The sequence below is a fragment of the Gymnoscopelus braueri genome, assembly GCF_963280865.1.
Source record: "Gymnoscopelus braueri genome assembly, chromosome: 24".
Lineage (NCBI taxonomy): Eukaryota > Metazoa > Chordata > Actinopteri > Myctophiformes > Myctophidae > Gymnoscopelus > Gymnoscopelus braueri.
In genome coordinates this window covers 25,274,149-25,294,182 of record NC_137626.1, presented here as the reverse complement: position 1 = coordinate 25,294,182, position 20,034 = coordinate 25,274,149, and the positions used below count along the sequence as shown (strand labels likewise).

Below are 20,034 nucleotides of genomic sequence, written 5' to 3'. Positions count from 1 at the left end.
CTTTTTTTCCCCCAAAATGTCAAATTGTCTTTAAACATAACATGAATCCATATCAAACAGATAAATGGAGGCACAATGCACAATAACATGGTGTGTTTATACATATTTTGTAGAGAATTTTTATTTTGCACCCCTACTGGGGCAGGTGCGTAGGAGCAGGCAATATAAAACACAATTTTATACATAAATATACAATATATGTGGTAGCCCCCCCCCTACCCTACGAGGTAGGGGGTCCCTGCTCCATCTACCCATCAGTTTGGGGGTCCCTGGCCTGAAAAGGTTGAAGACCCCTGCACTAGAGAAAACTGACATAGATCAAACACACCAATCAACTGCTGAAACTGTTCAAGACAATGAAGATGAAGAAGACAGACAAGCATTTGAACAAACCAGTCAATTACGACGACTCCCATATGACACATTGCTTCAAGAAGAACATTTTTTAGATGCAGACACTACATATTCAGTCGCCCCTGCAGAACACCAAAAACCACGCGCATTCTACCAAGACGACCCGTTCTACCAAGACGACCCGTGCTATTAAAATAGCACGGGTCTGCTGGCGGAGACTTGTGCTCCGAGGAGCACATTTTCTAGTTATTATTATTATTGTTTATCCGCTGGCAGGCGGACCACGGCCACGTCACTCTGACATAACCATAAACAAACCATGGCCACATCACTATGACAACATAACCATAAACAAACCACAGGGACCGGCGGTGCCTGCCGTCGAGTAGTTTGATATTCAGTTGTCCAGAACCACCGATCCAACCAATAAGCCCAAATATGGGCTTAAATGGGCATAAAAGGAACAAGGACTGACAGATAAAGAGATCTCCATATATGGGCACAAAAGAGACACAGACAGACAGGTACAATCAGAATCAGAATCAGAATCAGTTTTATTGTCACATCACAGGTTTACAAGGTAAAAAAGTGGGTGAAATTCTTTTTTGTACATCGTTCCCATCGCAACGTTAGTTTCCATAGAAAGAAGAGGGGGGGGGGGGAGAAGAAGAGGGTGGGGGGCAGGTGGGAAGGAGATCAAAACAAGAGAGCAACAGAAGGCCAGACAAGTTATCTACATATTTACAAATTACCTGAGATAATAAAAAAAACTAAAAAAAACTAAACTAAGGTGCCTGAGCATAGCAGCAATGTATTGTATACTGTGCATGTTATACTTATACTGTGCATGATAGACAATGGACGTTAAGGTGCTTAGAGGAAAAGGAGCACAATAAAAAAGACCCAAAAAAAGTCAGTGCGTTATACAAGGGATTAAGGTGCAAAAGGTCAGTGCGTGTCCACCTAGAGTGGACTGACCCTAGTATAATCCGCAAGTAGCTCCATGAGGGAGTGCAACAAAAAGTCATTTGTACCTGGTGTAGTCCACAGGTGTGTCCGAGGGGGGGCTAAAGTCCAAGTCATTGTCCCTGGTATAATCCACAGGTGTGTTCAGGAAGAGTACTCTGACAAAATGTCAGAGTATTCTATGACTCAGACATATTGGTCGGATTGGTGGTGCGACGTAGGTGTGAGGGCCGAACCTCTTGTTAAATAAAGTGTCTCACTTTAATGCAGAAAACTGCTCAGTGGGCTAAATAAGTAGTCCATAACTCTTTGGTCTTATGTGAAGACTTTCTGTTAACAGTTAACACCGTTGTATTGAGCAGACAGTCTTATCCAGATCAAATTACAAAGTGCAAAGTCGAAGTAAACACCATTATCTGGCAACTCCACAGCAATTAATTGAACTCTGAGACTCCTGTGTCCAGTCCAAAACTAATTAAATACATTTTAGGAAGAAAGTTTATAAAGCAAAGATGTGTGTGTGTGTGTGTGTGTGTGTGTGTGTGTGTGTGTGTGTGTGTGTGTGTGTGTGTGTGTGTGTGTGTGTGTGTGTGTGTGTGTGTGTGTGTGTGTGTGTGTGTGAGAGAATAGAATGGAGGTTTTTGGACTCTCTGGCCATCATACATTTTAGCCGCTCTTGAGAAATCATTACTGACAAGATATGTGCACTTCAACCTTGTCTTGATAATGGGCCCTTAATGGAAGTATATAGTGAAGTAATGCTACATACTGTTGCACACACAAATGCAATCCAGTGCATTAGCAGCAACACAGAGTTGCCCTTTCCCGTAAAGTAGCTTAAGGTTGTTTGTACTGAAGTAATGATTTAGTTGGAGCATGTTCAAATGTATAATAAATCTCATGATACTTTTTCATAGATTGTATATGTATGTTATGCTGTAGATTCTCTTATTTTTTTGGGTCCCTTTTAATGAAGGAGTCTTGGTGTGTGTTGAATGAGAATGAGAACGTTACATCACCTGAGCAAGTACACTATGTACTTGCACTATGCTATGCAGCAAACAGCCTTCATAGTGACTTGTGAAAAAAACATTAGTCTTATAATATTTCAAAAGGACTCAAGCGGTTATTTGTCTGAGAAACTCCACTGACCTTGTACTGTCTCACTGGCAAATTCTTATCTCAACACTGTGGCACAAAAGGGACATTTCTGAAGAACAACAAGGTTTTCTGATCAAAAAGAGCTGAAAGTCCCTGAGAGCTCACTGTGGATACATATAAAAATATGTACATATAAACTTAGGATTTAGACATTTTTCTTATCTTTTAACTAGCAGGAGACACCAGCCCGATCTGCACAGCGGCAATGATGATGAAGCCGTACCTTTCGCTTGGTATCACATATTGTAGTAGATTTGATATCGAAGAGTGTGACCATGCACGCTAAATCATAATGATTTCGCTCTGGTCACGTATAGCCTCTAACCGAGTGGATATGAAAGGAACAGAGATTTCATGTCTTAAATCCTCCAGAGCATGCACCGTGCGCTGCTGATTACGCTAGAAGATACACAGTGGAAATCTCCCTGCAGATGTTTATTTAATAGAGCTTCTGGAAATTGAGTTGCAGCATGTTCATCGTAGTATGCATGCATAAAACTGATTGCCTCAGTGGAGCCAGGAGGCACCTCCATGGTTTGGCTAGAAGATGCTTCTCCATCTCTGAGGAGCTGTTTTGTTTCTGTGAAGCAATGTGCTTTTGATAGTGAAATCGTGGGATTTACGTCGTTGATTCCCTGAGGGGAATGTGGGTCGGGGAGTGGGGTGATTATTGAGGAGAATCCCAGAGCGCGTCTGTTGCATATAGTATGCCCGTGGTGCACATGTAGCCTATATGTTTATTAATGCTATCGTCTCACCCTGGCTAACCCCCTTGCATTGTGTGCCTTTCTTTTACATATTCATGCATGCAAATACAGCCATATCCACCAAGGGATTTGAGTCAAAGGGAGCCCTGATGAAAGAGTGTGACCTTGGAAGAGATGGTTGAGGACATTTTTGACAGAAGTGTTAGAATGCCAATCAGTGGAGACAGTTTGTCAATGTGAAGAGACACTTAACTATAGATCTCCATTTATAGTCCTATATCTGCTCTCCGCTGTTCTCTTTTGGAGGGTTTCATAAAATGCGGAAGTTTACAGATACAGGTAGTATTACATTATCTATTTGAAGACATTGAGTCTGAGGGAGCTGAAGAACGCCCCCCTCACAAGTGAAAAACAGACATGTATATTGTATATTGTTGATGATTAACAAAACATGCTAATACATGAAGTTTATTTGGGTTATGTGGTATTGTCATTGTGGGCATCCTACTAATCGTCTTGTTAAGGCTGTGTGTACCAAAGGGCCACGGAAGAGAGAGGGGTGTATTTGGGAGGGTTTTGTTAGTTTGGGTTTTTGTTTAGTATTTCTTTAGTTGATTAGACATTTGTGTTGTCCTTGCTTACTGTCTGCTAAATGCCTAAATCGTTAATTGTATGGTTGGTGCTTAGTATAAGGGCTATCAACCCCATTCTGTCAAATACAATAATCAATCAATCAATCAATCCAAAAGGTTAAATAAGAGAAGGAGTGAATTTTTTAAAATGCATATTTTTCGTTTTCGTTTTAAATACATGTGGACGGGGCCTAAAGTGTTGAGGTACTACACACAACACAGGAGTGTGGAGCCAGATATAATGACAAACCCTGTACGTATGTGCTATTTGCACAGACTGGGTTGAGTCCATGGGTGCACACATTAAAGGAGTGGTTCACCCAAAAAATGACTTATTTTCTATCAATTGCACACCCCATGAAGCCTTGAATTCATGGATTTGTTTTTGTTTTTGTTGCATTCCTAAGCTAATAATTTGATTCCCGTCTCCTACCGACTAATGTATCCGGTAGGAGACACAAAGTAGATTCTTTGTGTCTCCTACCGGAAATACACACGGTCATCAAATTGTTGGCTTAGGAATGCGTCAAAAACACAAATAAATCCATGAATTCAAGGCTTCATGGGGCGTGCAATTGATATAAAATAAGTAATTTTTTGGGTGAACTCCTCCTTTAAGCTCTGTAACAATATTAGCTCTTCACCCGTCTTTTCTCTGCTCTGCAGGGATCTCTGTTAGCATATCCACCTTCAGCCTGGTGGCCATCGCCATCGAGAGGTACAGCGCCATCTGCAACCCGCTCAAGTCCCGCTCCTGGCAGACCCGCTCGCATGCCTACCGTGTGATCGCCGCCACCTGGGTGCTGTCACTGCTCATCATGGTCCCCTACCCGGTGTTCTACGTGATCAAGACCTCAGTCCGCAAGTCGGACAACACCACAATACACATGTGCCGCCCGGAATGGCCCAGTGTATGGGTAGAGCAGACCTGGTAGGACAAACCAATGTTCAGTGTTTGGGTTGTTGTTCTTTTCAAGCACACATGAATCATGAACCTCTCATTACAGAATGCTCGGGCCCTTGTCACAGCAGACATTTTGATGGGTAAACACAGTTGAAGGTATTGTGGGTGTGTTTGGCACACAGAAACACCAGAGAGAGAGAGAGAGAGAGAGAGAGAGAGAGAGAGAGAGAGAGAGAGAGAGAGAGAGAGAGAGAGAGAGAGAGAGAGAGAGAGAGAGAGAGAGAGAGAGAGAGAGAGAGAGAGAGAGAGAGAGAGAGAGAGAGAGAGAGAGAGAGAGAGAGAGAGAGAGAGAGAGAGAGAGAGAGACTACAGTCTTTGCAGTATAAATATCCCAGCTCTCATGGGTGTACCTCAGCCATCGTTTGCAATTTGTTCATGCAAAAACAACGATAACGGCTAACTGACATCTGTGGGACTTGTTTTCATTATATTTTTTCTCCTGGTCCCCCACATCTTCACAACAAGTCGGCGAATTTGCAAGCACATGCACCTCTGCTGAACTACAGGACTGAATCCCACCAGGAGCGCTCACTATCTCCAATGTTGCCTCTTTCGTTCATTCCCTAATGAAGTAACAGTAATGAGGGCAGTCAACTGTCTTATTTGAAAATATTGCCTCAGTTAAGCCAATAGTAAAATTGAGACAGATACAGAGAAAGGCACACATTCCTTTTTTAGGTATCCAGTTCAATATCAATCTCTCCTCTGTTGAGGCTTAATTGGACAGGAGAAAGAAGAAGAAGAGAAACAGACATAGCAGAGGTCACTGCATAGGATGATGGGGGCATTACCACTCTGAACCCATGAAGCTTAGCTGACACATTGAAACTTTGAAGACTTGAACTTTGAAAGAACTTGAGTTTGAAAGAACTCCTGATAAAGTCATTTTCATTATTCATTAATTAATATATCCATTTAATGCTAGGATGTAATTACTATTTTACTTTAACCTGAATGACAATGGAAATGACTTGAAAAAGGCCATAACAAACTCGGCAAAGCATAAAGCATGTATTTGCTAGTACTATAGCAGTTGTTGCACAAGTGATTGTCGGTATACAATAAGAGCTGCTTTGGTGTCAAATAAAATAAACACATCATGCAAACCAACCAGTCTGTAGCTCCCCTATACAGTGGCATGCTTGGGTGCTTCTGAAGATTAACATGCATGCACTGAGGCTCTCGTACTGTAAATCTGCACATAAACAATTTTTGAGGAGGGAAGCAATTAAAAAGAAGGTGGCGATCCAGAAGAACCGCGTTCGTGTTTCCCCGTGACAGCACTTTGTGGCTGAACACCCCTCTGAAGAATTCTCCCTTTGCACGGTGTCCATCAAAGTGACTGCGTGCGCAAGGGGAGGCCAGGAGGTGAAAGACTGCTTAATTAGTGCAGCCTTCACAGAGAGGAGATAAAGTTGGAGCTCAGATGTCTAAAAGTCAAGCCGTGTCACCGGGCACAGGTTCCCCTAGGTTTAATCCGTAGCTTTATTTTCAACCAGGATGATCCATACTTCACTGTGGGAGGTTGGAGGCGTATTACCGTATCTTGGATCTCTGCCAGATAAAAATCCTTCTCATCTGCCTCTCGCTGTAGTCATATGAATAATGCCACTAGATAGAGTAATCCCTATGAAGCAGCGCACACATTTAAAAGTGCAGTATAAGTGATCTGTCAAAACCTGGGTATGCAGTGGTAATTCTAATAGCTATAAGTATTCACTAGTAAAGCCTTCAAACAATACATCACTTTGGGTTGTTGTTTATTGCATACCACTTTATATGCATATATGCTATGTGCTTTGTTATATATAACAAAGCAAAAATAACAAGCAGATACACCTCACTGATTGACAAGAGGGGAGGAGAAAAGGCAGCAGATATTGAAGGTGATTGGAGTCAGGTGAGCAAGGGAGGAGTTATGAGATGGATTGGCGACAGGGGAGAGAGAAGGCCATATATTATCAGATGCTTTGGTACAAGGCGTTGACTTCCCTCCTGAACTAACATTCTTCCAACTCAGTTAAAGCACTGAATGGGTCACAACCTGGGTATGCAGTGTGAATTCTAATGGCCAATTTAATGATCTTTGGTGAGAATTGTAGAACTGTGCCTACGCATGATGCATGTTGCCATGGTCATGGTCACGTCGCCGTGAGTAACTGCTCCACAACACTTTTGATGTCAGCAAAAACTAAATATATATATAAATCAGGTGGAGATGTAGAAAGGGCCATTTCCGGTTGCTTTTGCATTTCACTTTGTGGAGCGGAAGTGCAGAGCAGTGAGCATGTTTGTGTTAAGTGTTTTTCTTTGATGGGGATTGGCCCAGTATTACTTCACCCCGATTCATGCAGACAGGCGCCGCATTCAGACAACAGCATGAATATTAATTGTAGCTATTCGTTGTCTGTCTCATGTATCCCACCCTGTTGGCCTATGAAAGGGAACCGACGAACCTGAGCGAAGCACCAGCATGTGTCCCTTTGTGGTCTGCTCGTACACCTTCCAATGGCCTTTTGTCGTTCACATTTGACACACTATCAAGCGGTTAACCGATAAAAAGATCAGACAGACTATCCAGAGACCGTCCCGAGGCTTGAAAGACGGTTGATAGATGGGGATTGGGACTTCAGAGGCGTGCCCGGCCGTGAAGGCATTAGAATATCACAGAATTAGTCAAAGCCGGCCTCGTTCCACTGGGCACTTACGTGCACTGACTGATGTTCAGCACAGATAGTGGTTAAGAGAGTTCTGTGATGAAGCCAAATGAAAAGCTACTTCTTCTAGCTGGGGGCATACAGAAGGTTTAATACCATCAAAGTCACACCTGGACAGTTCCTCTGCCACTCATGTCATTCAACAGAATTATAATCTCCCTCCATAGTTCTCTCTTTCTCTCTCTCTCTCCCTCTGTCCTTTTCACATGTGAATTCTGTTCAGTTCCGTTTCCTTTGTTGCTTTTGAAGTTTGAAAAAGTACAGACATTCATTCCCAGACCTTTCCCAAGGAATACTGTACATTTTTAGCAGAGGCGTTGTTCTAGGAAAAAGTAGAGCGTGGTTAAAAAGTGACCGCTTAAACCTTATTTAACAATAGTGAATGGCAAGTTGTGAGCTTGTAGATGCACTATTTGGGGGGGGGGGGAATTGGGGCATGTCATTCTTTAAGTTTTTAAGCCATTAAGACCTGAGGCCGATTCTACAAATGTCTTCTAAATTCTTACAGTTTTCTGAAAAACTTATGTTACTGTATCTGTGGTGCTCAAACATGTCAAGGACCCCCAAAATTATATGTATTTGGCCACCGACCCCCATCTCAAAATATTTTGCTCCAAGGACCCCCAGAAGCAAAGATTTGAGTTAAAAATGTTCGCTTTAAAAGAATATATATATTAAAAGATTTGCACAAATTGTCACTATTTTTCAAAAATAGCAGATCTACAAGCTCGTAGTGCGGCTCATAGTGTGGCACGAAGTGACACGCTATGAGCTTGTAGATCTGCTATTTTTGAATAGCCAAAGTATAAAATAATGCTTTTTATTTTATGACAGACACTTTCCCGGTTTAATGGGTTAATTAACTCAACAGAGTGAATACTTAATAGAGTAAATACATAAATAAACTCACCCACTGCCAGCGATTTTCGTGTTTTATAACCTTTTCAACTGGTCACAGAAAATTTAGATCCATTATGATCGATCGTCGGACCATGTGTAAACACAAACAGTATTAGTGGCCGTCCCCCAGAGGAAAAAACATTCACCCGTGAGGTGCCTTCTCTTGTTGCAGCACCACGAAAACAGCATCTCCCGTCAATAATGCACTTTCCCACCTCCCCAACTGGCCACAGAACATTAATATACATTATGATCGCTTGTCAGACCGTTGGTAAACACAAAGGGGATCACTGTTCGTCGTGCAGAGAAAAAATATATAACCGGCACTATGCCTTCCTTTGTTAGACCACGTTGAAACTACTGTCTCTCGCCGAATCCAGGGCAAAACAAGTCAACTCAAGATACAACTGTTTCCAGGGAACCAATAAACAGGAAGTGGACCTAGGCGGAAATCTTCGGATGACATTATTTCCGTATCCGTGTGAGTTAAAAGCGAAAGTGATCACTTGGGTGATAGAGAACAGCGCAATATTTTATAAACAATTAAAAAATAATCGTACAGGAATTCCCGTCCGTGGCAAAGAAAGCCTTGGCAATGAAAGAGTAAATGAATGTATGGTTGCAGACAAGAAAACACATGTGTATAACATGTGTTACATGTCACATGTTGATGGATGGGCATGGATAGAGATGTACTCAGTGCCAATCTAAATCTAAATCAGTTTAATCTGTAAAAACATTCAGCCAGGTGGAGAAAATATGCATGAAATAACTGAATTTTAGGTTAAATGTAGGGCGTGGCAATTGCTATCCCCTGGGACCCTGACCCCAAATGACGGCCCTGACTTATAGCCACGGGCACAATGTTCTCCAAATGCTCACCAGCAGTTATGTTCTGCATCTGATCACTTCTTTATTTAAAATAATGTTGACTGTGTTTGTAGTTTATTGAGTAGACACGATAATGAAGGGTGCAGTCAAAGACAGGGTAAAGATAAATGGTGACAAAGGTCATGAACCGGATTCAAACCTGGGGTATTCTCCTGTACCAACCTGGCAACCATCTATCAACCCCCAGTAGTAACCATGTTACCACCATATGGTACCAACTTGCAAACCACCCACTAGCAACCACTAGCTTGGCAACTGCCTTTAAGTTGCTTACCCATTTTCAAAAGTAACAGTTTTTATTTATTATCTATACATATTTTTTTCACCTCTTTTATTATTTCGTTCAAAAATATGAATCCAATATTTGAGTATTAAGAGAACAATGGTGGAGGACAGCGATAAAGAAAACCAATTTAATAAACTATGGAGCTCAATTTATGAGGCTCTGTAGATTAAGTGAAACCTTAAGGAACCTAGTTTTTGTGTGAGGAACTAAGTGTGTGATGAGAATCCAAATCTTTGCTGGACATTGACTTTTTGTTATTGAAGAAATTGTACCACTCTGCTCTCATTCTGTCATGGGATTTTTGTATATTTGTCATTATTTATACAGTAGTTTACACAGTCTGTAAACTTCACACATAGTAGTTCAATTATATGGTAGTCTAATTGCCCACTCTAGTGGGGTACGACTTTGAAAAATAAATATCAAACCGCTTCTCCATTTTGATTTGACTATGGTTGTAGAATGCTCATACTGTAGGTGAAAACATAAATGCAAATTGGATAACTGCATTTTCCTTTAAACTCAAATAACACATACAATATGTGGAAAATTATATTTCTGTCATGGAATCATACGTTCATTTTAAATGTTACATTATCATTTTAATATAGTCCCCTATCTTTAGCTTTTAGCTGCTAAATGTTTATTCCCTATCTATTCCTGACTGCTGTAATGGCCCAATCTCCCTCTTTGGGGAGGTTTTTATTTGATCTGCTAAATGAAAGTCTCCCTGGTCCCATCGCTCAGCACCCGCTTTAATAAATACAAGAAATGGGCTGCAGACACTTTGCCTCGCTCCAGCCACTGAATCGCTAGTCACACATTAAAACAGATCCCATGTTGAATGATGAAGTGAAACGAAATGGCTGTTCAGGCTGAGTGACAGGCTAGCTGACACTTAACATTCAGTATGCGGAAAAAGACCGTAGTGCCATGCTGAAGAACTTCATTCATGTTTGTGATTGGCATTCAGAGTTTTTTTTTGCGGAATTAGATTTTGCTATTCAACGATTCATTGGGCTCTGGCTGATGTCGTGTATATGTTATTGTCATGAAGGCTTTTCAGATGGATTTCACACACTTGTCTCCCTCCTGTATTTTGTGCGTCTCTCAGGTACATGTTGCTGTTGTTCACGCTGTTCTTCGTGCCTGGCGTGGTGATGATGGTAGCTTACGGCCTGATCTCCAGGGAGCTCTACAGAGGCATTCAGTTTGAACAAAGTCTCAACACGGCGACCACTGGTGAGATCCATCAGAAATTCCTTACAAATGGGACACCATTTAAAAGGGAAATGTGAACAGGCTTTCCAATGGTATAAAAGTTGTTACCAAGAAGCATTATTACAAGACATAATGTACCAAACACAAATTCCTGAACTTTTTGTTCGATGTTTATATATCTACAATAGCAGCAATAGCAATAACATTGTGTTCGTATAGACGCCCTGACAAAGCCGGATGCACCACGGTGGATTCGAACCCACAACCTCCGTGGTGGCGGGCTCTGTTTTCACCCGTCCTCTAATACTTTCCATTTTGTTTGTGTGTTTCATGCAACCAAACCCTACTCCCTTATCATAAACCACCACACATGCACACGCGCATCCTCTACGATCACAAAAGGGCTGAAGAACGGCGCCAGCAACAGTGTCGCCGGAGGCAACGACGACAGCGACGGCTGCTACGTCCAGGTGTCCAAGAGGACCCCGTCAGCCACGGAGCTCCGCACCCTCTCAGCCTCCACCTCCGCCTCGTCCTCCGCCCAGGCCAAGACGGAGCGCGCCCGCATCAACACGTCAGAGGCCAAGCTGCGGGCCAAGAAGCGCGTCGTACGCATGCTGATGGTGATCGTGGCGCTGTTCTTCGTCTGCTGGATGCCGCTGTACACGGCCAACACTTGGAAGGCCTTCGACCTCCACTCGGCACACCGCGCCCTCGGCGGTGCCCCCATCTCCTTCATCCAGCTGCTGGCCTACACCTCAGCCTGCGTCAACCCCATCATTTACTGCTTCATGAACACGCGCTTCCGCATGGCGCTGCTGACCACGTTCGCCTGCTGCTGCGGGGCGCGCCTCTGCCGCGGGGGTTTCTGCCGTGGCAGGAGGCAGGGGGAGGGAGGCGACGACTGCCTCACCGCCGCCTCCTCCATGGCCACGTCCATGTCCAAGTTCAGCTACACCACCGTCAGCACAGCCGGCCCCTGCTGACTCCGCTCTCGCGACCCGCTCTGACAGGCGTTATGCTCCTCCCCCCTTAACCGAAGCTGTTGGCTTTTTTTATCCATTTTCCATTCTTCATCTTGAAATGAGTCATGTACAGAGGAAGGTATTTAATGAAAGCCCTTTGTTTCAATTTAGCATAGTTTTAAATCCGCAGGGGGGATGGGATGTCGAAAGTTAAAATCAGACGACGTTCTCTTCTCCTGTTTGATTAGCAGCCTTTGTTTTGTCACAATAGGACATCAAGTGCCTGTGTTCTTTGTGTGACTTTGTTCAGTCGTGGCTCTTCACGCATTTGTAAGGCAGATTTGTGTAAACAGATAGTTGTGTGTGTGTGTGTGTGTGTGTGTGTGTGTGTGTGTGTGTGTAAATACCGTGTTTATGTACCTCTCACTGTCTGGAAGGAAACGTTCACCCATGAGGACATGTTATTGAACTGAAAGCTCTTAAGTACATGCCAGGAACGGTTGTCAAAAACTGAATGTATGCACTTTACCGTTTATTTAAACCTTCTTCTGGTGGTGACATTATATGGAATTTTTCTTAACCTGTCAAGCCTGATTTATACTTTGTTGTACGGCAGTGTCACATCCCAAAAATTACAAGCTTGTAAATGTGCTATTTTCAGCTCATGACACTGTCGTATGACCCATACATTAGGCTTTAGGTTTCTTATGCAACACTGAATAGGAAACCATGCCTTTTGGTCAAGATTTTGAATCCATGAAAACTGTGTCACCATTGTAATCCCTGAAAACGCAACGAGAAATTGAAAGTAATCATTCATTAATCATTTTATCCAATGCCTGCACAGAAACATGCTCTGAGTTGTGTAGCTCGCTGTGTACATAAGTGCCCTCTTAATTCTACAGCAAAGACTACAACCAAAGTAGTGATGACATGGAGCCTGCCTGAGACACAGATGCAAACGCTGTCACAAATCTTGCACGGTTTAATTGGAACCAGTCCAGTGCTCAGCCTTGCCCTTGAAGCCGCAGGCAGGCGGGGGGGATGACCTCTCTCTTCTTCTCTCTCTCTGTAACACTCCCTATGCTATGGGTGCAACAGTTAATTGAACTAATCAATTAAATTGATTATTTAAAATAATTCTAAGATGCGATACATTTTGAGCTTGTAGAGCGGTTAGTTTCACTGTTTTTGTGCAACACCGTTGTACGACAAAGTATAATAGTGTCAGACTAATCGATTTATTAATATATAATTATTTTTAAAGAAGATAATCGATCTTACTCCATACTCCACACAGGCGGGATGGATGCAACACAAATGTGTCTGTTATCATAACATGGAACAATATTGGAACAATATTATTGTTCCAGGAGGCTTTCCCTGTCTGGTCTGCATGGTCACAGTTAATCCAGCATTCAACAGTTAATCCAGTGTTTATTTGAGTCACGACTGTGGCAGTGTGCAGAGACCCCTGTGTGTCACCAGGTGTTTTGGTTTATCTCTGTCACCTGCTGCAGTGTATCCAATTACAGTGAGCATTAGACAATTATTTTTTCGCTTTTGCCTTACACTGCTCATGGCTTTGCCCTTGTACATAAAACTGATGACAAACAGCCCGAAGATTTTAATCCTCTCTGGGGAATTCAAAATGTAAAAGGGGCAGCTCACTAAAACAACTGTCCACAAATATCCTTTGATTTACGGTAAGGCTTTTGAGTGGATACATTATATGCTCCAGTAGTCTGCTGTACATAGAGCCTAAATCATACATATTGTTGTAGGCTACATAATGTCCTGACAGCAAAGCGCTGCTATGGCTTATCTATCGTTTTACATACACTGTCTGGTTTTGATTGAACATCACCGAACAGGCCCCCACCCTACCCCTTTGCTCCCCCCCCCCTCTCTCTCTCTCTCTTCCCTGGATGGTGGTTCAAAGCACATAAATTACATTGTCTGGGTGAGATATGCAGACATGAGCGTCCTCCCAGAACACTTAACAGGCAGCGATAGAGGTGTCAGACCATTTGGCACACGCACTGTACATACAAATAAAACAAATAGCGTAGCTTTTCTTGTTAACAGTGCACTGGTCTTGGCTGTTTACCACACTCTGTCGTATGATGGAGAAGATCAACTCTAGTGTGACTGTGCATTCTCTCTAGGTGTGCCTTTCATGTCAATCATGTTGATGACAAGGGAATGACCGTTTACCATTGTCTGTCTATCCCACTGGTTCTCAAAGTGGGGTCTGGTTGGTTACCCCCATGGGTCCATGAGGGGGTTCCAGGGGGTCCTCTATAGCATCAAAATCAGTTTAAACACTTCAACCCTATTTCATACTTAGACTATTCGAAAATAGTTCACAATATGTTGCATTACAACTTAAGATGTATTGTGAGCTTGTACATCTTCTATTTTCAAAAAGCATAAAAATAAGTCTTTGAAGGAAAAAAACATTAGGAAGAGAGAGATGTGAGAAAATGTGCTCCTCGGAGCACAAGTCTCCGCCAGTAGACCTGTGCTATTTTAATAGCACGGGTCGTCTTGGTAGAACGGGTCGTCTTGGTAGAATGCGCATGGTTTTTGGTGTTCTGCAGGGGCGTCTGAATATGTAGTGTCTGCATCTAAAAAAAAATCTTCTTGAAGCAATGTGTCATATGGGAGTCGTCGTAATTGACTGGTTTGTTCAAATGCTTGTCTGTCTTCTTCATCTTCATTGTCTTGAACAGTTTCAGCAGTTGATTGGTGTGTTTGATCTATGTCAGTTTTCTCTAGTGCTACATAATGTATTTGATCAAGGTGGCCAATTGTTACAGTATTAAGACTTCGGCCTTGTTGTGGGATCAATTCAACTCTATAGTCCTCTTCTGTGTTACTGTTGTAGATGAGTATGCTTTCTTAGCTTTGGCCTTTTGCGCCTTTGCTTGACCAATGTTAGGTGTTCTCAGAGGGACACACACACTGGAAGATACTGAAGGTACTGTTCCAATCAAGACTGATTGATCCTGTCTTACCTCACTTCAAAAGGCATAAATGGCCTTTTGAAGTGACACACCTATTTATAGGATTTTATTTCGTCATGCGTCCCTCTAGCCAATCAAAGGCATTGGTGTCAACATATTGACACGTGTCACGTGGAGCTTGACCAATGTTAGCTTGGCTAGGGGCCATGCTAACACACGGCGGGACGAAGCGAAAACATACTCTCCACCTCCGGCGGAGACAATAATGTTAAAATTGGCTTCAGGGAGGACCGGCCAGCCGGCCGGCCGGCAGGTGGGTGGGCAGACCACGTCGTCACACTCATGTCACTATGACTCAGCCATAATCATGAAAGGAGCTCCTAATGCAGCTAGCACCAAATATGGAGTGTGTTGTCTAACCTCAATGTATCCCCATGGCATCAGGCGCAAACTAATTAGTCAGCTCCATATATGGGCACAAAAGGGGGCATGCCCATATATGGGCATATACTGATGACATCAGCGATCGCCATATATGGGCATGAAAGGGACATGAACTGATAGATACAGAGATCTCCACATATGGGCATATTGGTCGGATCGGCGGTGTGATGTAGGTGTGAGGGCCGCGTAGCAGCCCGAACTCTAGATGTGAGGGGCGCCTAGCGGCCTGAACCTCTTAAGGCGGTTACACACCGGCGAATGTGCGAATATACGCAAAATTCGGACTCGTTCCGAATAATTAAAAGACGCTTTTTCGCTTCGCTTTTCCGCTTTTTCGCGCCATGTACGCTTGCATTGACTTTATAAGGTTTTAAAAAAAAGCGTATTATTCGCACGAAAAAATCACCCCGGTGTGTAAGGACCTTTAGTGTTGAAAATCTTAACAACACAAATCCAATGGGGGTCCTTGGCAGTACATCTTTTCAGATGGGGGCCCATGGTCAAATACACATCCATACATCAACTTATGAGTCCTTGACATGAAAATGTTTGAGAACCACTGGCAACCCGAACGGCGCTGTGTCACACCGCTGGGCATGGGCACTCGTATGTTTGTCACCTCACCGTTCAGAAACAGGGTTGTGCTCTGTGAGGTGCGCCTGCGTTTTTGTCAATGTTTTTAACATGTTTTCAATGTTTTAAATGCCATTTTCAATGTTAAATGGTCCACACTGTGCCCGAGGTATCACATTTCAATTGCCCCCACCAACTCCTCAAATATTGCAGTTTGGTCATGTGACACCTCAGGGTCTGAGAATGTGTTGGATTGTGTTGCTGATGCAGGATAGCTAGGCGTCGTTTCCATAACTTGGACTCATGTTGTGGACTCACTTAGTTAGGATTGATTTGCAATCTACTCACACCAACAGATCAGTTTACATCCGGACGTTTTGTGAACGCTCCAAAGCCCATACTCTTGGTCGACAGATGTACAGTGTACAGTACTGTATGTTGTCTGTTTGTGTGTACCCCAGGAAGACTAGAGGCTCATTCATGTGACTCTAATGGGGATCCTTTAATAAACATAAACAACAAAGGCTAAATGTTTGGAATAGGAATACATGTTTGTGTCATGAAGCTTTCAAACGCGTCCACATCCTCTGCCCAGTAAGTAGGAACCTCAGTTTAAAATAAGCAGGGTGACACATGAGCTATTTTCAATATAGCACAGAGAATTCACATTGTAATTCCAATCCCTCTGGTTGTGCGAAATCAAATTCGGAGCGTGACCCAAAACCAATGCCTGATGGAACTTCGGAGCCGGAGAAACGGTACCATTTATGCCGTCTGTCTGTCTCTTATCTCGGTAACCTTGAGCGTGATTCCCACTTGTGACCAAAACGAATCAACTAATATTGCATTTTAGTTCCGCTTTATGTATGGATTCAGTTTGAACTTATATGGGGATTGGGGAGTCACAGCACACAACATAAAAACCTTTTGCGCTAGTTAACCTTGTGTTAAGACCCATTGCCTCAGGCAGGTGTAGTGTCAAATCTGTATCTACCTGTACATGTACTCAACTCAAGCTTAACCAAAACAGACAAAAACGTTATTATGACATGTACTGATTTGTCTCTTTAGGAGGGCAAATCGTTTCCTCCTGGCTGTTAAAACCTTGTTGTACCCAGCAATCGACCACAAGGAATCTAACGTCCCTATTTTGTGGGAGAACATTCAGCAAAAAATAGCAGATCTACAAGCTCTGATCCAACGCGTTGTGACCATTATTAGATCGGCTATTTTTGCCATTTTATTGTATAGGGAAAAAGGATGGAATCAAATATAAAGGACCCTGGTCACTGAAGTATACAGTGTAGGATTTAAGCGGTTCAGTTTTTATGTGTTTACACGTGCGTAGGTCAAGTTAAGCTCTGGCCCCAATGCCCCATGTGTCCAGAGAGTTTCTGGGGTCATGTGGAGTAACGGTTTTCAAACTCATTCATGTCACATGCTCCCAAATTGACTTTTATTAAGTCATAGACCATCATTTCAAATTATTATCAAAATGTCATGACTGTACAAGTATACATGAGAAATAGATTCATAGTAGTGAAATATTGTTAGAACAGTAGTTCCATCACTTTTTGTATTGTAATAATTTAAAGTGAATTGAACTAGTTACATTAAACTACTCTCATATGGCTGGGGAACCCCCTCAAGGACCCCTCGGTGTCCCCACTTTGAAAACCACTAATATAGAGGCGAGACACTGTCATGCTGAAATTGTTCCTTCAGCAGTTATTAGCTTTGAAAACCCTTCGGAGATGGTGCGTTTGTGTCTGTGTGTACAGTATGTTTATTGTGTTTACCAAGACGGTGTCTAAGGCTGCTGAATTACTGATCGTGCTGCATTCAGGTGCCTGCTTGTGCTACATTGTAGTAATGTACAGTAACTAGTGAGTCTGTTATGCTGCTTATGCATAGTCTCGCCTTCCACAATTTTCAAACGCTTCCGTCATACAGTCTGGAGCACGGAAGCTATAAGGCGGATGTGAAGCCTCCTCTCCGTTTCGTCTTTATAGTTGAGCAAATGTATCCTAATATAAATCTAAATCATCAAAGCATAATATAGCTTGCTGCTTAGCAGAAATGGAAATTAAAAAATAAAATGTAAATAATATATTTCAAAATATATTTCCGTGAACGGAAATGACAAACATATGCCAGCTTCCTGCCTCGGATTTTGGGAGGCGTAGTTCCAGACTCTATATAACATTCGGAGATTGTGGAATAGTTGTCTGGCTACGCGAGACTATAGCTTATGCAGGACCATATTGTCACTGTCGGGCGGAAACCTTGTACGTATGTCCAAAGCCGTTACAGGAGATGGAAACAAGAACTGTGTTCCAGTGGATCAATAGTTATTTGTCACAAGCTCTTTTCAATACTTTATATTGGTTAAATATTTATAAAACCCACAGATCCTTTCAATCTGGCATCCCTATTTTGGGCATGTCGTTATAGGCAACATGTGTCTAAAACAATTTCAGAAATTGTGAAAATAGCAGATCTACAAGCACAACTACTTTTACGCAACATTGCCATACAACGAAGTATAAAAGGTCATTCATTACATAAAAGAAATGTGAAGATACAAGGTTTCTGCCGGACAGCTGTTTTAATGTCAGTGGGAGTTTTTAAATGTGAAACGTGTAATGCTCTGCTTTATCTACAACATTGCATTTATTATGTTGTTGTCTTGTGACTATTAAAGAAATAAAATGTTTACTAAGCAGAAGATATCAAGATGCTTGTGTGTTAGTGAGTGAGAGAGTGAGAGAGAGTGTGTCTTGAATGACTATGCTAAACTACTTCAAGTAATTAATACTTCACAATTATGAATTTTCCTGCATTCAAGGTAATGCACGTGCATAATGCACAACTCAACAAGCACAAATAAGGGAAAGAGTGTATGACAACAACACAACACTAAAACAATAGTTGAGCAACCTACCTTTCGTTTTGGAGTGTTTGATACTGAGTTTCAGCCTAATGTTTGTAATGATACATTTGCATAAAGTGTGATATACATAATTAGGGGGGCGGCGCTTGTGTTGTTGTGGAGGCTTGGCATTGCAGTTTTTGGGGGTGTGGCTTTTATGTGGGCGTGACCAGGGTTTTGATTTTGCCCTTTCTGCCGATCTACAAGCTCTCAACTTGTCGATCGGCTAGTTGAACTATTTTCAAATGTTTTTCAAAATAGAAAAATATGGCTAATAAGTTTAGGGATAAGGGGTAAGGCAAGATGGGGCCCTAGGCTCTAATGTAGCCTGCATCGCGGGTTCGAGTCCCGCTCCCGACGATCTTTACTGCATGTCTCTCCCCATCTCTCTCTCCGTTTCCTGTCCATCTCCACTTTCCCCTATAAATAAAAGCAGAAAAGCCCCAAACAATATCTAAAAAAATATTTAAAAAAGACACACACAGACACGGACGCAGACAATTTAAACTTTATCATAGATATATACACCCACAAACATCCTCATCACAATAGTTTTGCGCTCGCTTTCACTCAGCCATAATAATGCAGCAAGTTGTCAAGTCTCTCTTTCATTTGCTATCTCTCTGTGTACAATGTCTGTCAATGTGCTTTTAGTCAGGGGATATTAAAAAAAATAATAATAAATAATAATAAATTCCTTACCAAAAAAAATCTTCACCAATGTGTTTGTAAAGGTGTCTAGTAACACATCTCACAAAGACCGAAATGCAGTTTCCCTAGGAGAATTTGTGACAGCTCCTGAAAGTTGGGGTACCCACCATAACCTTATGCGGGAAAAAAAAAATCTAAATTTAATTCTGTTTTAAGTAGCATGTGAGGGGTCAAACTAGGGTGTTTTTATGATTCTGAATCCATTGCAAGCATTTGTTTTGCACCAAAACCACTCCTTGGGCTAAAAACGGCCATAGCCATCCTTTTCCAGGTATACTTTTTGTGTAAAAAGCCCATTGAGATTGGGCTGTTTTTAGCCCAAGGAGTGGTTTTGGTGCAAAACAAATGCTTGCAATGGATTCAGAATCATAAAAGCACCCTACTTTGCCCCCTCACATGCTACTTAAAACAGAATAAAATTTTGATTTTTTTCCCTGCATAAGGTTATGGTGGGTACCCCACCCAACTTTCAGCAGCTGTCAAAAATTCCCCTAGGGAAACTGCATTTCAGCCTTTGTGAGATGTGTTACTAGACACTTTTACAAAGACATTGGTGAAGATTTTTTTTGGTAAGGAATTTATTCCAAGATTGGAAAATGTTCTGCTAATATCCCCTGACTATTTGTGGGAAAGTTTTGTGA

General features: G+C 42.2%; 1 protein-coding gene across 1 annotated transcript in view; it reads left to right on the top strand.

Annotated features, from left to right (window-relative positions):
- LOC308080541 (cholecystokinin receptor-like) overlaps positions 1-18,389 on the top strand; it is a gene marked incomplete at its 5' end in the record, with an annotated part of 56,376 nt that extends 37,987 nt beyond the window's left edge. Inside the window, 3 exons of the mRNA XM_080422437.1 lie at positions 4,487-4,751; positions 10,693-10,820; positions 11,202-18,389. Coding sequence (XP_080278563.1) covers positions 4,487-4,751; positions 10,693-10,820; positions 11,202-11,785 — 977 coding nt within the window. The 3' untranslated portion in view covers positions 11,786-18,389. The remainder of the gene's footprint in view (positions 1-4,486; positions 4,752-10,692; positions 10,821-11,201) is intronic.
- Positions 18,390-20,034: the final 1,645 nt, after the last annotated feature.